The sequence below is a fragment of the Oryzias melastigma genome, linkage group LG9 (assembly GCF_002922805.2).
Source record: "Oryzias melastigma strain HK-1 linkage group LG9, ASM292280v2, whole genome shotgun sequence".
Classification (NCBI taxonomy): domain Eukaryota; kingdom Metazoa; phylum Chordata; class Actinopteri; order Beloniformes; family Adrianichthyidae; genus Oryzias; species Oryzias melastigma.
This window is the reverse complement of record NC_050520.1, coordinates 8,097,662-8,114,824: the sequence shown is the minus strand read 5'-3', so window position 1 is coordinate 8,114,824 and position 17,163 is coordinate 8,097,662. Positions and strand designations below refer to the sequence as shown.

The 17,163-nt window shown below is 37.1% G+C and overlaps 2 protein-coding genes across 6 annotated transcripts in view; both read left to right on the top strand.

Moving 5' to 3' along the window:
- The first annotated feature begins 246 nt into the window (after positions 1–246).
- spef2 (sperm flagellar 2) lies at positions 247–15,461 on the top strand. Of its 5 annotated transcripts, none has more exons than XM_024274894.2 (39): positions 247–619; positions 749–851; positions 1,592–1,838; positions 1,980–2,138; positions 2,322–2,411; positions 2,514–2,590; positions 3,127–3,340; positions 3,480–3,668; positions 4,159–4,346; positions 5,211–5,382; positions 5,512–5,731; positions 5,946–6,019; positions 6,101–6,164; positions 6,267–6,304; positions 6,394–6,497; positions 6,642–6,889; positions 7,322–7,385; positions 7,458–7,612; positions 7,805–7,885; positions 7,958–8,076; positions 8,248–8,375; positions 9,439–9,577; positions 9,654–9,791; positions 9,888–10,036; positions 10,150–10,206; positions 10,283–10,361; positions 10,446–10,526; positions 10,617–10,734; positions 10,825–10,932; positions 11,363–11,501; positions 12,912–12,984; positions 13,080–13,236; positions 13,324–13,427; positions 13,520–13,702; positions 13,805–13,897; positions 13,989–14,159; positions 14,292–14,489; positions 14,571–14,693; positions 14,803–15,454. In XM_024274894.2, exons 1-39 carry the CDS (start codon positions 559–561, stop codon positions 14,863–14,865), a joined length of 4,968 nt encoding a protein of 1,655 aa, XP_024130662.1. In that variant the 5' UTR covers positions 247–558; the 3' UTR covers positions 14,866–15,454. The 5 variants fall into 5 exon arrangements, with proteins under 5 accessions (XP_024130662.1, XP_036069332.1, XP_036069331.1 ...); XM_036213439.1 differs by having other exon boundaries at positions 14,238–14,489; positions 14,583–14,693; XM_036213438.1 differs by having other exon boundaries at positions 14,238–14,489.
- Positions 15,462–15,616: 155 nt separating this feature from the next.
- The window catches only part of LOC112148098 (pyridoxal (pyridoxine, vitamin B6) phosphatase), a 3,365-nt gene continuing 1,818 nt past the window's right edge, over positions 15,617–17,163 (top strand). The window contains exon 1 of the mRNA XM_024274897.2: positions 15,617–16,814. Coding sequence (XP_024130665.1) covers positions 16,217–16,814 — 598 coding nt within the window. The 5' untranslated portion in view covers positions 15,617–16,216. The remainder of the gene's footprint in view (positions 16,815–17,163) is intronic.

Genomic DNA, 17,163 nt, shown 5'->3' with positions numbered 1-17,163 from the left:
ACTGAAATTGTCACGTGCTGCCTGATGATGTCAGCATAGCAGACACCAGATTGAATAAAGATAAAGTTTTATTTTATTTTTTTCCATTCAACACTTTGTAGATGTGCCCATTGCATTTTGGTGTTTAAATAAAAGTAAGTAATCAAAGTTGAGGCTGTTTCTTTTTTTTTTTTTTTTTTTTTAATAAATGTTTTTTAAAAATTACATGACCTAATAAACTTTATATCAATTAAAAAAAACGCTGAAAAGGTTTCAAAGTTTGAAAAATAAAAGTAACTATATTATTCTGTAAAGCTGAGACAGGTGAGAGGTTTTAATTACTTTCTTGTTGGCACATGTGAAGGCGTTTCTGTCACAAACGGAAAAAGGGGGAAAGCTGACGTAAAGCAGTTGACATGTCGCCATGACAACAGGTTATAGCTGAAACCCCTGCCGCAAACAAACCGAAAACAGCCCACTATTGCTATAAAGAGGCGACAATACGTTTTTATATAAGCTAAAGTTTGAAGTCTACAGCTTGTCTCCTTAATCTGTGGAAAATTTGTGTCAGTCAGAAAGATGTCCGAAATGTTGTTGTGTCGGTGGCTGAACCAGGAGCTCCAGCTCTCTAAAGTGGTCGGTAAGGATTAGCATGACGCCTAGCTTTAGCACAATTTAGCTTTTATGCACTACAACAATTAAAAAAAAAAAAAAAAAGCATATTTAATGCGCTTCACCGTCTTTGAAATAACCGAATTCTTCTTCACAGGCATGGACACTCTTGCTACAGATTTCTCCAATGGTTACCTGATTGGAGAAATCCTCCATAAGTATAAACTGCAGGATAATTTCAACAAATTTCTGGAAAAAAAGTAAGTTCCTCTGAGACTTAAACTGAGTAATAGTTAATTGTCATAGCTCAGCAGAAGACTGTTTATAATATAGAGAGCCCCCAACTTCTCCAAATAATTGACAGATTTTTTTTGTTTTTTATTAAGACATTTTTAAACACAATTCTAAAGAGATATAGATAGTATCAATACATTATTGATACATTTGGGCGATTTAGTAAGTTTTTGCTCACGACAATATTAGTTTAAGATGCAAAAATATTGACTTGTGTTCACAGTGACTCACATTTAATATACACATTTTTAATATGCTGTATCTTTTAAATAGAATAGAATAGAATTGATCCCAGAAAGGAAAATTACCTTGTTACTATACCTCTATTAAAATAAGTAGGTGATAAATAGCACAAAAAATACACTCAACCCCTTAAAAGCAGCTATGAAAAAAATCACTTAGATTTTTGCCTTTAAATAGACCATTTTAAGTGGTTTGTTTCATATTTGCAACACATGGACAAAGTTATATACAATGTTTTTTTAAGGAAAGTTTTGATCATGCTAATGATAGGGACCTCAGAAATGCATATATCAATTATGATATGAATGACATGGTTAACCAATGTATCCATAATTAAACTAAATTTAATTTGAAAATAATTTTTTAACATTTTAAAACATTTTTCTTATAGGAAAAGTGAAAAATTCTGTTTTTTTTCTAAAGTTATTGACTCATTTTTTCTAATTACACTTTTTTGTCATAGTACTTCCATTTCTAAAGTGAATAACTTCATGCGCCTCGAGCCAACTCTTAAACTGCTGGGGATCTCCTTCAACATGAACACAGCCCAGGACCTGATGCAGGAGAAGCAGGGTGTTGCTGCTCACCTGCTTTTCCAGCTTTATGACGCTCTTAAAAAAAGGAAGAGCCCGGAAATGAAAAGGAGCTTGATGGAAGTCGAGCAGCCCAGAGCTGAAGCAAATCTGTACAGGAGGGAGCGCAAGATCTATGTGAGCGGCCAGTTATAATTTTACATATTTTTAAGAAACATTGTTGCAATTTCATGTGTCTTTCATTTTTGTTTTTCCTTTTAAGTAAACGCAAAAGGTTTGAGCAACAAGTAAAGTCAAGAATATTTGTGTTTCTAAAAGCGGCTTCCTCAGGTGATGAAACGTGATACTGACCAGAAGCTGCAGCTATATAGTGATAAACACCACCGGTTCAAGGAAAGGACTGTGGGGAGGCAGCGCCTTCAGCTACAACGCCTACTCAATGCTCAGGATGAGAAGATCATGAAAAACACTGATAAGGTACAGACAAAACACTTAACAAAAATTGTGTTTTATAAATTCCAAACAATTTATTAATTGGGCACAATCCTTTTTTTTTTTTTAATTCATTCATTGTTTTGCTTCCTTTTTGTTCCTATTTCCACTGTCCCATGCAGAGTATTGAATTAGACACACTTTGACATGCTTTTTTTGTGACTAAAGGCCACAGACATCCATGTGCCAAAGCCCCCGTATCGTGTATCACCTCTCATAATAAAGAGAAGACAACAAAAGATCCAGGAAGAGGCAAAGGTATTGACGTTAATCAGTTGTTCAATCTGTCAATGAATCAGTTTTATTACAGAACGTGCCTCTGCTACTGTTGTGTTGCTGTTGTGTGCTTTGTTCACTCAGAGAGTGCAGACTGAGATTGCCCAGTTTGAGAAAAACATGAGAAAAAGTGTCACCTACGGTTTTTCTTCCTCTTCAAGGTGATGCCAAAAATAATCTTTCTTTAACATCCAACTCCAGATTTATTTTAATCTATTGTAAAATCTTTGTGTTTGTAATTATGCAGTTTTTAGCCCAAATCATACAGCATGTGTTGTTTTTTTCAGAGTTCATCAGAAATTTTCCTTAGTACAGCAAAAAAAAAAAAAAAAAAAAAACGGCAACCATATCAGAACTGTACAACCTACATGTTTGAGCCAGATGGCAGCTCAGACGAGGAAAATTAATGGAGGCATGAGAATTGGAGCATAGCAAGCCCATCGCAGCTGCTGGGTCATAAACCTAAGCATTTTCGAACTGCTTTTTTTAAGAATCTGGTCCTGATCCTTCACGATTTTTCAGTTTTAATCTTTAAATATTTTATATATGTCCTTCATCTTGAAAAAGAATGTTACAAAAACAAGTTAAAAACACCAAAAATATAACTTTCATCAAAGTGGGTCTTTAAATCAAAGCTCCAAATGTTCTCTTAACTGTGTGGTGCTTGTTAATCACATCCGTGTTTCATCCTTTTCAGTTCTCAGCCTTTACCTGCTGAAGCTTCACTTAGTGGGACCAAACAAGGCAATAAATTGTCTGAAAGTGGGGCAGGATTGTCATTACAGTCCAACACCAAGTACATGCAGGAGATCCGACAGAGACTGAAGGAGAAGGCTTTGGCGGATGAGCGCAGACAAAAAAGACAAGACAGATTCCTAGTGGAACAATTCAAAGCCCATGCTGCTCAACAGGTCAACAGCTTTCAATTATTGCATTAGACCTTTTTATTTTTACTGAAAAAATAAGAACATGTCCACCATAGCGGTTTATGATTTTATCTGTTCTATCGTAAGAACCTGAGACAAGCTCAACGCTGCACTGTTTCTGCAGGAGCTGCAGCGTGACGAGCAGCTGGTGAAGCGTCTGACACGCCAAACCAAGCAGGAGCAGCGTTTGGTGGCTCAGCTGCTCCAGATGCGAATGCAGAAAGAAGTGATTCGAGAGAACCGGCTGTTCGTAGAGCAGCAGTACCAAGAGAGGAGAGAAAAGGACTTTCGGGAGGCTCTGTACAGAGAGGCGGTGAGACCAGAAAATAATAATAAAAAATAATTTCTTATATTATTTCATTGTGATTTTATTTGTTTTTGGTGGTTTGGACAGAGTCAACAGGGGTTTAGTGTATAAAAATGCTAAAGATTTGTGTCTAGACAATATATTTAAGTTCAAAATAAAAGTTTTTTTGATACATACATATACATACATAGTACAATGTATTGACGGGATTGTAGTAAGTATTAAAAATGATTAAAGAGACGAATTTGAATACAATATATTACTATATAGCCTACTCATATAAATAGCAATGACAGTGTTAAAGTGTCTATGAGCTGCAAAATGTTCAAAACCTAAAGAGTTGATGAATACATTTATATTAGGTTTTGGGATGCGGCAAGCTCAAAAAAATTGCCTGAAAAAGAAGAATAAATTACAATCTCAACACTGAGTAAAAGAACATGTTCTTTATTTATGTTCAAATCTTTTTCCTTCCTTGTGACCGGGCTTCACGCAGGTTTTAGCTCAGCAGGAAAAGGTGGCCCGTGAAGAAGAAATCCGGAAGGACGTTGAACTGTGTACCAGGATTTCTGCTGAGCAAAGTCAAAACAAACGGAAGAAATACTTCAATCACTGCAAGGAACTTTTGAACCAAATCGTGGACCTGGCCACCAAAGTTGGAGATTACCGTCAGCTCACAGAGAAGTAGGAAATACTGCAGAATGTAGAGATAGATTTGTAAAACACCATGTTTCTCTGCATTTGACCCATCCTCTGGGGGAGCGGTGAGCTGCAGACACAGCTGCATTTGGAACCATTCAGTGGTTTAACCCCCCAATCCTAACCACTTTTTTCTGAGTGAAGCAGGGAGGTAGTTTGTTCCATTTTAAGAATTTTTGGTATGATTCGACTGTGGATTTGAACTCACGACCTTTTGGTCTAGGGGTGGACACTCTACCACAAGGCCACCTGGTCCACCACATAAATTTCCAAGAAACTATTTTAATTGGAAAAAAAAAATTTCTTCATAAAAAGCAGGCTTTAATTAGCTGAGCTTCTGCATGTTCCCTGTCAAACATGTTTGCATTGTTGTTCTTATTACTATAATTATTCAAATGTTTGTATTATAATAATTACAGTTTTTGAAAGAAATGTACTTTAGGAAAAGAAGAAAATAATTAGGAATATTCCAAAAAAGATTAAAAAAAATGTCAGTTTTCATTTTAGCCAAATTTTCCTTTTTACCATCCCTGCTTCCTTTGTCTGCTTTATTCTATTCAGTGATGAATGTGCCACCATATTGCAATCAAAAGTCACAGCTTGGAGATCAAAATATGGACGCACAATAATCATTCAATGTGCATCTAAAATATTTGTGCTGCAAATGTAAAAAAAAAAAAAAAAAAAGAATTTAAGCGAAAAAATAAGTTTGCACATGTAAATGTATTTTTTAAGCAAATATTTGCAAATTACAACGTTTTATTCTTAACGTTTTACATTTTGTTTGAAAAATTTTGATCTCAAAACTGACTTTTGCTTGCAATATGGTGGCACTCCATATATTTCCAGCACGATTCCAGAGCAGACGATGAGGGATTGGAAAGAATTGTTTCTTAAAGGTCTGCCTCTCTATGAGCCAAGCCACGAGCAGAGTCTTGAACTCTCTGCTTTAAAGGATTCCATAGATCTTACAAAGCTACCGCAGGAGGCTCTCAACAACTTGGACTATCATGAATATGCCGTAAGTATAATATTTGACCCACCACAATCATCTTTGTTGGTAATTATTTTTTTAAAATAAAAACTGTAGGTCAAATGATTAAAGAATATTTTTGAACAAAGTAAAAGTTTTTTTTTTGTTTTATTGCAGAAAATGATTGGTGACTGGGCGTGGCCAGAGGAGGCAGGCGAGATCAAACCTCCATCAGCCAAGAGTATTCTAGAAAATGTTGTCCGTCGACTCAAAAACATTGTCTGTTCGTCCACTGCGAAACCACCGAACTCTGAATATTCTCACTTCATCATCAAGGCCTGTGTCCTTGGTAACATTTGCTCAGGCAAGACCACCTGCTTGGACCGGATTGCTGAAGGTATCAGACAAACACATTACACCCTAAATCATAAGGATTTAAGAAGAAATGTTGATTTTTTTCAAAATTCAGACACACTTATGTCCAGATAATCTCTGATAATATTTCCCTTTGAGCATTTAGATTGTAGAGGTCAAGATCTGAAAGACTGGTCTTTCAAAGATGACTCCTTACACTTTATTTAGTTCTACTGATGTGCTGTTTTCTGCTTCAGCTCTTGGCATTTATGTCTTATCATCCGACACTCTGGTTGAGGAGTCCCTGAAGGCCTACCACGATGGAGAGGAAGTATGTGGTGTTTTGTTTTTAGCTTTGAAATATTGTAAAATATCTGGAAAATTGGAAAATCTGTATGAATAAAATTTACAGGTGATGGAAAAGAGGGAAGACAAAGACAAAAGGAGAAAAGCATCCGCCAGGTTAAGCAAACACGGTGTGTTTATTTCCCATTTATAGTAACCTTGTTTGCTCATAGTAATAAAATAAATACTACAGCTGCCTAATGAATTAAAGTTATTCTGCCTGTTTTTTTCAGATATTACTATTCAAGAAAGTAGAAGCTGTATCACTAAGGTAAAAATCTGATCTGCTGCTGCATTTTTGGCAACATAAAGACATTTTTAAATTGTTATTAAACCTAGTTTTTCTTTGCTTTAAACCAGCCATCTCCTCGTGCACTACTGGGAGCAGCTGTGGATAAAGAGCTGAAGAAAGGGAACGCCATCCCAAATGAGCTGTTAGTGGAAATTATGACACAAGCAATCCGGTGAGATCACAACCTGTTCTTTTATGTTTATAATTATACTGCCATTCTCTCATTGGAAGCTCTTCATAATAATAAAAGATGTGTTTCTTTATCCCAACATAAAGAAACTAGGAACTCAAACATTGAAATAGTTCTCTTTAATAGTCAAGTTCCAGCTCATTCAGGTTGGATCCTGGATGGTTTCCCGCCTGACATCAGCCTGGCTCACCTGCTGGAAAAAGCCCTGGGTGGGTGTGAGGAGGAAACAAAGGAAGCTGCAATTGACCAGACAGATATCATTGCTGACTGCAGTCCTCCCACACCCCCACCACCCCCTGCTCCGGTTCTGGACGTGGTTCTCATGCTGAATATTCCTGACGAGTGTGCAGTCAGACGTGCGTACAGACAAGCAGGTATGTTCGGCTTTTTTTTTGAATCACGATTCAGTGGAACATTTTTGGTGTTTTAATTTGACACGACTGTTTTATAAACTCTCTGTGTGCACACATTGTTTAGGTTTGGATGGTGCTGTCAAGCACTTTAATATGTAATATTCTGCATGAAAAGTATTATATAAATGAAGGTTTATTTGATGTTTTAAAATGAATTTAGATTTTAAAAAATGCAGCTGAATCTTTTAGTATTTTAATTTTCATATGAGCAATTTTTCAATTTTCTAGAAGCCCTGAAGGACCTCCAGAAGAAATAAAATGAAATAACAAGAAAATAAATGAATAAAAATGTTAATCTATAGTCCAAAATAGCAAAAGAAAGTGCAAGCTATTTTATATTTTAGAAGAAATATGGATTTCTATATATATATTCTATTATTTGTTTGATTGCAGATACCTGCGTTGCAGCTTCTCAGCCTGCAGAAAAAATGCTATATCTGGCTGAGGTTACACACAGGTAACAAACAGAATTCAGCGATGAGTCACTTGTGCCAGTAAGACCTGCGTCTAACCTGATTTCCCCCTGAAGGATTGCAGCTTTTAAGGGTGCCTGGCCAGCACTGGAGAAATGGTACAGTGGAAAGCAAAACATTTTGGTCACTGTGGATGCAGATGTAGACGAGGACGAGGTTTACAACAGAGTGAAGCTGATCTTACAAAAGATTCTGGAAAAAAAACCGAGAGGTAACTGCTCTCTGATTTAGCCTTAAGAAATTAAAATGCAGGTTTTCAGAAGTTATTATTCAATTTGAAAGCAAATTTTCAAAATAATCTGAACTGTCATTTTGTCTTGTTTTACTTTTTTTGTCTTATTGAGTAAAACAGTGAAATTTCCTCACAATAGGATTTTTTTAAATACATTTTTAACCCGTGCAGGTGGTGCTTCTCCATACATGTGCTCAATGGATGCTCGACGTCTTTCTAGAGCGGAGGTGGAAAAACCTCAAAGTCCAAAAGGTGATTGGATTGTAGATTAAATATTATTAATCCTGTCTTAAACTTTATTAACATGCAATTGGAACTATACAGCCGGACAGTCAAGGAGTGGAACCCCTACATCACTGTCTCAAAGAAACTCTCCAGTCCAGAAACTTCTTAGGTCTGCTTCTTCATGCAGTCTGGACTATGAGGATGAGCCTCTTTCTCCAGTAAGATATACCTTATATTATGCTGTTTTTGTTTTCTTAATTTGTTTTCTGTCTTTTCAGTTGGCTGTACATGTTATATTGCATTTACTAGCTACTACTATGGATTTAGAACACATTTTTTGTATTTTTTTTTGTATGCATGAAGTTTCTCCTCTCCCTGTCCTTCTCCAGGAGATCCCACCGCTTCTATGGTCACTCTGGGATTCTGTCTGTAATTCTTATGTCAATAATATAAAGAAAGTCATGCAGCAGCTGCGCTTACAACGCACCGTCGTTCTTCATGAGCTTTCAAGCATCAGGTATTGTGCCGAGCCTTCAGCACATGAAGCTTTACCCCAAAGCAAGAAACAAAAACAGGAGCGTTTGTGAATTTAAAAGGGATACCTTTGTTTTCTTTAAAATATATATGGAAAAGTGACAACACGTGTGGTCTAAAAGAACTCCAAACACCCTCTGATGTGTGGTTAGCTACTAAATCAGGGGGCTGCAACCCGGGCTACAGATCAACATTTTTAACTACTGAGCTAAAGAAAAAAAACGTTTCCATTTTAGAAATTAACTGTGAAGTATAAATTAATTAAGTTGTAAAGTAAAAAAAGTAAACAAACCCATTCACAAACAGCTGAAGGACAATATGTATCACATGTCAAACTGAAGCATCAGTGAATGAAGGGAGAACCAGATTCTTAGGCCCATTTTCTATTTTTTAACACATTTAAAGATTTTAAGTTAAAAAAATATAGTAAGGGTCTTAATTAAATCTGATTTAATTGTAATTTGTTAAATAGGCACATTTCTGGCAGAGATGCCCCATAACAGTAAAATATATATATTTTTAAAACACTCCAAACATTACACTAGACTTCTACATTTACTGCATTTAGATGATCCTATGTAACGCAGCATGACTTTTATTTTGAAAGGAAGTCATGTTAATCTCTGTCAAAAGTTATAAACTAATTAATATTTGGAAAAAATGCTATTTCTCTTTATGTTTGTAATTTATTCATGCCCAAAATAATCATAATAGTAACAATAAAATAAATACACAAATGTGTCTCTTATTTCTCTGAAGGGTAAAGTAATACTTTATGGCTCATTCTGGGTTGTTGTAACTCAGTTGGCTCTTTAAGTGTTGCAGACCCTTGAACTAACCAGTAATTAAGACTAATAACTTTTACAGCAATTCAACATTTGTAGTGTGTGAAACTTCTTGCAGATTTTGCTGAATTCTGAATTTATTTTTGCACCGAGTTGAATGGATCATTAGTGATACGTTCAGTTTACAATCTAAATAATGTTGCTGATTAAAGCTATTGCTATAACAGAAAGGGGATAATATCTGGTTTTGGCTGTGCATAGGGACGGATACAGGCACTGTTTGGGACGCCCAAACTTGAAGCAGGAGTTTGTCTGTCGCTGGCAGAAGGACTTCAACAGCATTCCTGATTATCTGAGAGAAGATGAAGAAATCAAGGCAGAACTTCATCAGAGACTGGATGTAAGAAACATGACCAGTAATTAAATCATTTTTAAAAGTCACTTCTGTTAAGATATATGTTGGCACTTGTTTACAGGAATTGTGTGAGTCTCTGTGGGATACTACTGATAAATGCAAGGAGCAAGATGAGCAGAAGAAGGCTGCACTGCTCAGTGACGAATGGCTGGAGGAGCACACTGCTGCCCTTATAAACTCACACTCCATCCTAATGCAGGTACGATTTTCTACTCTGTCATTGTTTTGGCTACAAATGTATCTGAAGATTTATGTTTTTAAGAAAACCATAACATTGGACTATAATGTTTTATAGGTGGAGCTGAACCGCTTTCATCAAACGATGTGCATATTAAGGATCTACTTCTTGAACCTTCAAAAGAAACAAGTGACTTTTGAGTCCCTCTGTGAAAATACTTATATTCCTTTACTGGAAATCCCTGAAGCCAAAGCTGAGGATGAAAGGCAAGAGTTGATTAATTGATGTCAACCATGCATATGCACTGCTGCATAAACAATGTGATATATTTACAAAAACACATAACTCATGGTCCAAAAATGTTTATTTCCATTCTCAGCGAGATTCCAATGGACACAAATGAGATGCATAAACGAGAAGAGAAGAGCACGAAAGTGTGAGGAACATGACACTTGTTTGTTGCTGATTCATGAAGTTCTTTGCAGCCAATATTCTCTTCTTCTTTTGTGCAGCACGCTCCCCCAAACACATCCTGTTTCCCCAAAGGAGGTCTCCATGACGACCAGCACGGATAAGGCCCAACCTGAGAAAGTCAGACGTCTTATCCTGCTAAAATGATAAAATTCTTTAAAGAATTCTGACATGGATAATGACCCTTTTCATGATTTGTTTCAGCATCTGCATGACAAACTCATATGTAACTACGAGGATGCCCTCAAAGTCATTGAAACATTTCCTATTTCTCTGGATATCTGCGTAAGAGTTTGCGTCTTAATTCTTTTCTTTTTTACACTTTGTGCTACATGTTGATCATTTGAAGCTATTACTGCACACGCATTCATGCAGGAATTAAAGGAAACGGATCAAAAGGAAGCTAAAGAGCCGGAGAGACCACAGGTTGAAGAGGCTTCTTCAAAAGCAAAAAAGACTCCAAAAGGAAAGCGTTCATTTGGAAAACTAAAAGGCATGTTTTCTGGGAAATCTACAAGAACCATGTTTTATGTTTGTTTTTTTACCACAATATCTTTTTGTTGGTTTTGTTTTCCTGCTCAAGGTGAGGAGCCAGAAAAAACTGAGCCTCAGATCCCCTCTGAGAAAACTGAAACCAAGGAAATGACAGGGAAATTTCATCAAGAGTATGCTGCTGCTCTGGATCATGAAGGTAAACAGACTCAGCTGATTAGATTCTTGATCTCACAATGTAATAAAGTGCATGAAGGAAAACATCGTTTGCAATTTTCTTTTATCAGTTAACATCTTGATATTGCTGATATTTCTTCTGTGTGAAATGAAATCCTTTGCAGTTTATGTTGTGTTCTATTGTCATCGGAAGCTGAAACTGAACTTTCTGTTTATGAACATAACATTCGCTCTTCAGTCAATAACCTGCAGAGCATTTGTAGCGCTTGGTTGATGTTCTTTAAATAGTTTTCTCATTTTTTTGTATTTGATATAAATAAGTTCAGGTTTAGGCTATAAAAAGATGGAGAACGCAAAGCAAAACAGAGCATTTATAACTTGAGTCTCTTATGGATGTTGAGGATCCCCGTTGTGGTGCATTTCCTTAGTGTTCCTCGTGTTATGTTTCCTAGGTAACAGAGCAAAGATGCGTCTTGAGCTGGTGAAAAATCACGGTTTGGTGATGTTGCACTCGCTTCAAAGTAGAACACAAAGGACCTTAAGCCAAATGGAAACTTGGCTACAAGCACGCTATCGCGCAGAAATGAAGAGGTACCACACAAACGGCTGTTTGCAGATTTGTTGTCTGTACATATATTTTTACACTCTGAGTGTGAATGAACCAGATGGAGCATTTCACTAAACCAGGCGTCTGCAACCTTCAACACTAAAGCAGACACTCAGGGTGTTTTTTTCTAGACCAAAGCTCACCCCTTAGAAAAAAACAACACCTTTCTGTATTTTTTATTACTTTCTTTTATGCTTTAAATAAATTATCTTTTGCCTCTTTTTTTTTTCTTCTTCATTTTTTTTAATCTTTATTTTACCAGGGAAAGCTATTGAGATTAGATCTCTTTTTCAAGGGAGACCTGGGCCCTGGGTATCAGATAAAACTTGGAGATATACATAGAAAATAGTGTTTTGTTAATAATAATAGTGTTTTAATAAAGACACATGTGACAATACTAAGACACCCTGTGTACATCTGCTGCAGGAATTGTACTTAAATGAAAAGTGTAACAATGAAAGTCATGAAAGTATTTTCTTTTGCTGCGTGTAATTTTGAAAAACTACCATTCATTTACCTACTTACTAGTGTTAACCTGAGACCAAATATGACTTCAATGGTTTAAGATCCAATATAAAAAAGTATGTAACGTGTGTACACAAACATATTTTCTCTTGAACCCTCTAGACAGAACTTAGAGAACTTTTTACCAATATTTTGATCAGTATTTGAATTTTTGTGCACTCTGAGAAAATGGTAGATCACACAAGATCTGTTTATTTATTCAAAAAAATAAAAACTTCATGTTATTTATCTTACTTTTTTAGGAGTCCTTAATTCATCAATCTAATGGACTAAATTTATGCAGTGCTCTTAAAATTACTGTCATTTAATGTTCTGCAGCCAGAGGGGTAAAAAAGCCACATGTTGATTGATGCAGAGAAATATCACGATACTTCATGTGGCGATACTTGTATTGAATTAAAATGCTGGCGAGGGGATATATAATTATTTATTTATACGCCAACATGTAGTTCAGTCTTACTTTTTGGTTTCCATTTAAATATTTCCTAAATTACCAAAAGAAGAGCACCATTTTGTTTGGGTAAAAACAAATAGTTAATGTTCTGATCATTAAATAACATGTATTTTATCATTTTACCTATGTCAAAAATGTATTCATATTCAGATAATTCCTAAATCATAATTTTTTTAAAAAAAGGGGAAATATTGTCTTTATTATATCGGGATACATATCGTATCATGACTCGAGTATCGTGATATGTATTGCCGGAGTCTTGACAATACATAGATACAAGATACTGTGTGACACACTCGTATATCGTTAATATTCTGGTTCATGTGGAATTGTCAGTTAAAAGTTTGGTTTTTGACTGAAAATCTTTTTCTTTTTTATTCTAAGAACTTTTTTGGTGTTTGTTTTCTAATTCTAGCATTGACCAGTTGATAGAAATGGCTCACCACCACATCATGGCAGAAGCCAAGTTGCAGTATGAAGTGGTGTTGGTTTGTGCTTTTATTCATCTCTGTATTTGTCGTAACATTTTAAATCATCACAGTCAACGTATTGGCCACAAACTTTGTGCTCTCCCTTCCTCCAGGAGGGCTCTGACTTCTACCTGAAGGAAAACCCTCAGATGGTGACAAACCTGTCTCCTCCTCCAGATCCAGATCTTTCAGAGAAACCGTCTGGATTTGTGCTGTCTGTAGGCGCTCTAGAATCAATCCACCGTCAGTTAAGCAGCGTTGCTCCATCAGGTGTGAACAGCAAATACGAGTTATGATGCAACAGTGTCAAACGGTCTTTGTGTTTATCCTTGCATCCATCATCGGTTCTCCTTTCAGGCTTCCTCTCCAGCTCTTCCTTTCACAGTTTGCTGAAAGACATGCTTTCCATTAACATGGGCAAACACAATCTTCCAAAGCTGTGGGTGGACAATCAAACACTGGTAGAAACCACAGAGCTCCAGCCTCAAACCAGAAAGTTAATGATTGATTTTTTTTGTGAAGAAAATTATTAAGAACTTCTCTTTCATTGCAGCTGGGAGAAATAGTGTCCGTGCTAACAGACTCGAATGATCGGATAGACTGGCGGCGGTTTCTTCTCTGTGCTTCTCTTCCTTGGCCAGTTCCTTCCCTGGCACAGCTGCTGTATGCGCTGCAGAGTTTTAAGCTCGCAGATGTTTATGAAACAGGATTCATCAATGAGGAGCAGTACCTGCAGGTTAGTCTTTCAAGCAGAAACAATGGGTTTGTTTTAAACACAATGTGACTAGTTAACTGTATATTTAACTTTTCATGCCATTGATTATTTCATAATTAATAGATGGAGCTTTGGTTAACTTATGAGAGTGCCCAGATTGTGTCTGAGGATCTTTCTGAATCACTTCCTCGTAGCCGTGTCGCAAACCTGACCAAGGTACATGACTGTAATGAAATGTCAAATGGTAAAGTGTTACAAAGATTTCAAACTATATTCATGTATGCTGTTTTAATTCTCTCCTCTTTAGTTCTTTTTCCAGCTGTTTGCAGACAGCTCCGTCTCGCCGCCTCAGCTGGATTATGTGTCCATGCTGCAGTATTTCTCCGCTGACCCCGACCCCAGACAAGGGTTTGTCAGAGCTCTTAGTGTTGTGTTGGGACAGCCTCTCAGACAGCCCTCTGAGGACCATCTCATCATGGTAAATTCATAAAACCAAAAATATATATTTTGTTTTCTTCTTCTACAAATTGTTCAATTGTTTGCCATTTTTCAATAGTTGTACCAAATATATCCTTTTAAATTCAACATGTGGTTGTCGTCTCTGTTCCAGTCTATGCCAAGTATAGAGGAAGACACAAAGCTGACCTCGTTAGAAGGCGATGGAAACTATAACAACTTAAGCGCTTCTTTTGGGAATGAAAAGGTTTCCATTTCTGCTCTGCTGAAAGTCCTCTTCTGCGAAGATGCAAAGATGACCAACAACGCCCTCCCTCATACTGACCTCATAAGTCAGGAGGCCCTCAGGGAGGTATGTGTGAAGGCAAAGGGCTAAAATATGTCAACAATTAGTGTGAAAATAGTCGTTTTGAGTCTTGTGTAATCTGTTTAGCCATTGACACAGGTATACATGGAGCTTGGATATGAACCAGAAGAATGCATCCCCTTTTCTGTTCTCTCCAAACATCCTTACATTCAAATGCTGATGGAGACTTCCACACAGTACCTGCTCGTTGTAAGTTTCAGCAGAAATGTTTATATTTTTATTTTTTCATTACTCTGAGAATTGCATACTCGTAACATTTTACTTAAATTTTAATTAAATGTCTTCTCTTTTCTCTTAGAACATCCATGGAAACCTTTTGGCACACCAGAACAAAATGCAGACGAGCAGCTCAGCAGTTTAAATAGAATCTGAAAAAAAGGGGCTGCATACAATGTATTCTATTGGAAGAAATGTTGCTATTTGTGGTCAAAATATTTACTCATTTTATGTCGTAAATATGAAGAAGTTAATCTAACTTTTACAAATGTTAATACATTTACATGACATCATAGTTAAAATGAATGTCTTCAGTTAACACAGTTTATCTGCTTCTTCTCCTGTTTTATAACATTCAGACTGTCTTGTTTAATGACCTGTCTCACACAGGAAAATAAAAACATCTTAGTTTAATGTTTTATTTCATTTTTCAATAGTTTCCAATTGGTAACATTTGAAAAATGATCAGTTTGTCATTTTTTGTGCTTTGCTTTTATGACAAACTCTCAACTAAGCATTTTAGTGTTTGGCTTTCATTCATCCTTTTAAAAACAGTTTTGTGATATAAACTTTAACTCTTAAAATGTTTTCTTTAAATTTCTTCTTCCTTTAATTCTCTCCTTAATGCCATCAAGTCTGCCTGACTCTTGATTTTTTTTTTTTTTGCTGCAGTGATCTGATGACCCTGAATGTAGGACAGTTTACAAGATGTACATTAAACTAATGATTGTAAATATGGTATTACAAAGCACTGGGTTTTTTTAAAGAAGGTGTAGATTATTAGAAAAACAATAATCAGATTCCCTAATTCCTATCATATTGTTCTCTTTTGTGTTTGTGTTGCAGTTTGTGATGGGAATAAATGTCTCTGTTTGCATTTAAAACAAAACGGCTGGGGAAAACTGAGTAATGGAAATGAGGATAAGAAAAAAAAGATAAAGAATGTTGACCTATTGATTAAATAATTTTTGAATTATATTTTTAGACAATGACAATTGTAAAAATACTGGTACTGTGAAAGCTGCAAGAAATAGGCTAAATTAGTGCAAGGAAGAAATAAAAGGGAATAATTGTAACCCATTATTCTCTCATTTGTAACTGTGTAAATAATTTAACAACCAGATTTTTTTTAACTGAGCGGAAAAGTGGAAGAAACTCAAAAAAAATTTTTTTTGCTACATGAAAGTTATAAATATGAACACAGGAGGGCGCTGTTTTTATTTTCTGACTCTTAAAAGGTGCTAAGATTAACTGTGATTGGCAAATGTGCCGCAATGTGATTGGTCAACTCGATAAGGAAGGCGTGGCTAGCCCACTGTGTTTATGTGGCTGCCTGTTCTCCGGAGTAACAACAGGCTCTCCGCTATGTGAATTCTCGACTGAATTAGTTGCCGTTTTGTTCCGCTAGCTAACGTCTCGGTGTTATGCACGCGCCTCTGCTATGGGGCGTCACTAGCGGCTGAAAGACGGAAGAAAACAAGGAAAACGCCGCCGGAATGGCAGGCGCCTTTGGCTTTAAAGGCTGCCAGAAAATTCGAGGTCCGCAGATAAGGAGCCTGCTGGAGGCGAAAGACTTCTTCCTCTTCGACTGCGACGGGGTCATATGGCACGGAGAGAATGCTATCACCGGCGCCGCCAAGGTGGTCAACGCGCTCATCCGCCACGGGAAAAACGTGGTGTTCGTCACCAACAACTCCACCAGGCCGCGGGAGAATTACGTGCATAAGTTCTCCAGGCTGGGCTTCACCGACGTGATGCTGGAGCAGATCTTCAGCTCGTCATACTGCTCGGCTCTGTACCTGAGAGACGTGGTGAAGGTCTGCGGGCAGGTGTTCGTCATCGGCTGCGAGGGGCTGCGCACGGAGCTGCAGGAAGCGGGTATCCCCTGCCTGGAGGAGACCGACGACCCGGACGCCACCATCTACGACTGCGCCCTGGCTCCAGACGTGAAGGCGGTGCTGGTGGGGCACGATGACAAACTGACTTTCCTCAAACTGGCCAAAGCCTCGTGCTACCTGAAGGACCCGGACTGCCTGTTCCTGGCCACCGACAACGACCCCTGGCACCCGCTGTCGAGTGGAAGGATCCTGCCAGGTAAGAACCCCACAGAGGATGTTTGTATTATTGTTACTAATTAACAGGCAAACTCAGCAAAACACCTGACAACTACTACATACTGACCCATTTAGTCTGAACCTTTTGTGTGGTGTTCATGCAGCTTCTCTACCTCAACATGACCCATGTTAAACTACTCAATGTGGCTCACAAAACTAGAATAAGTTATATTTATAATCCTAATGATTGTTTTATTGTCCGTGTACTTCAGGTGTCTCCCCATAGAAACATTGACCTTTGTTTAAGTTCAGAAATTTATTCTGCATTCACATAGTTTTGGAAGATTTTGTTGTTTTTCTGATTTTTTTTTTTTTTTTTTTTTTTTTTT

Bases quoted from the DNA above. Each gene is read 5' to 3' on its own strand.
- spef2 (XM_036213438.1), top strand. From the start codon at position 559: ATGTCCGAAATGTTGTTGTGTCGGTGGCTGAACCAGGAGCTCCAGCTC. The intron at 2,591-3,126 runs GTGATGCCAAAA...CATCCTTTTCAG, and splicing joins GGTTTTTCTTCCTCTTCAAG to TTCTCAGCCTTTACCTGCTG. The intron at 14,490-14,570 runs GTATGTGTGAAG...TAATCTGTTTAG, and splicing joins GTCAGGAGGCCCTCAGGGAG to CCATTGACACAGGTATACAT.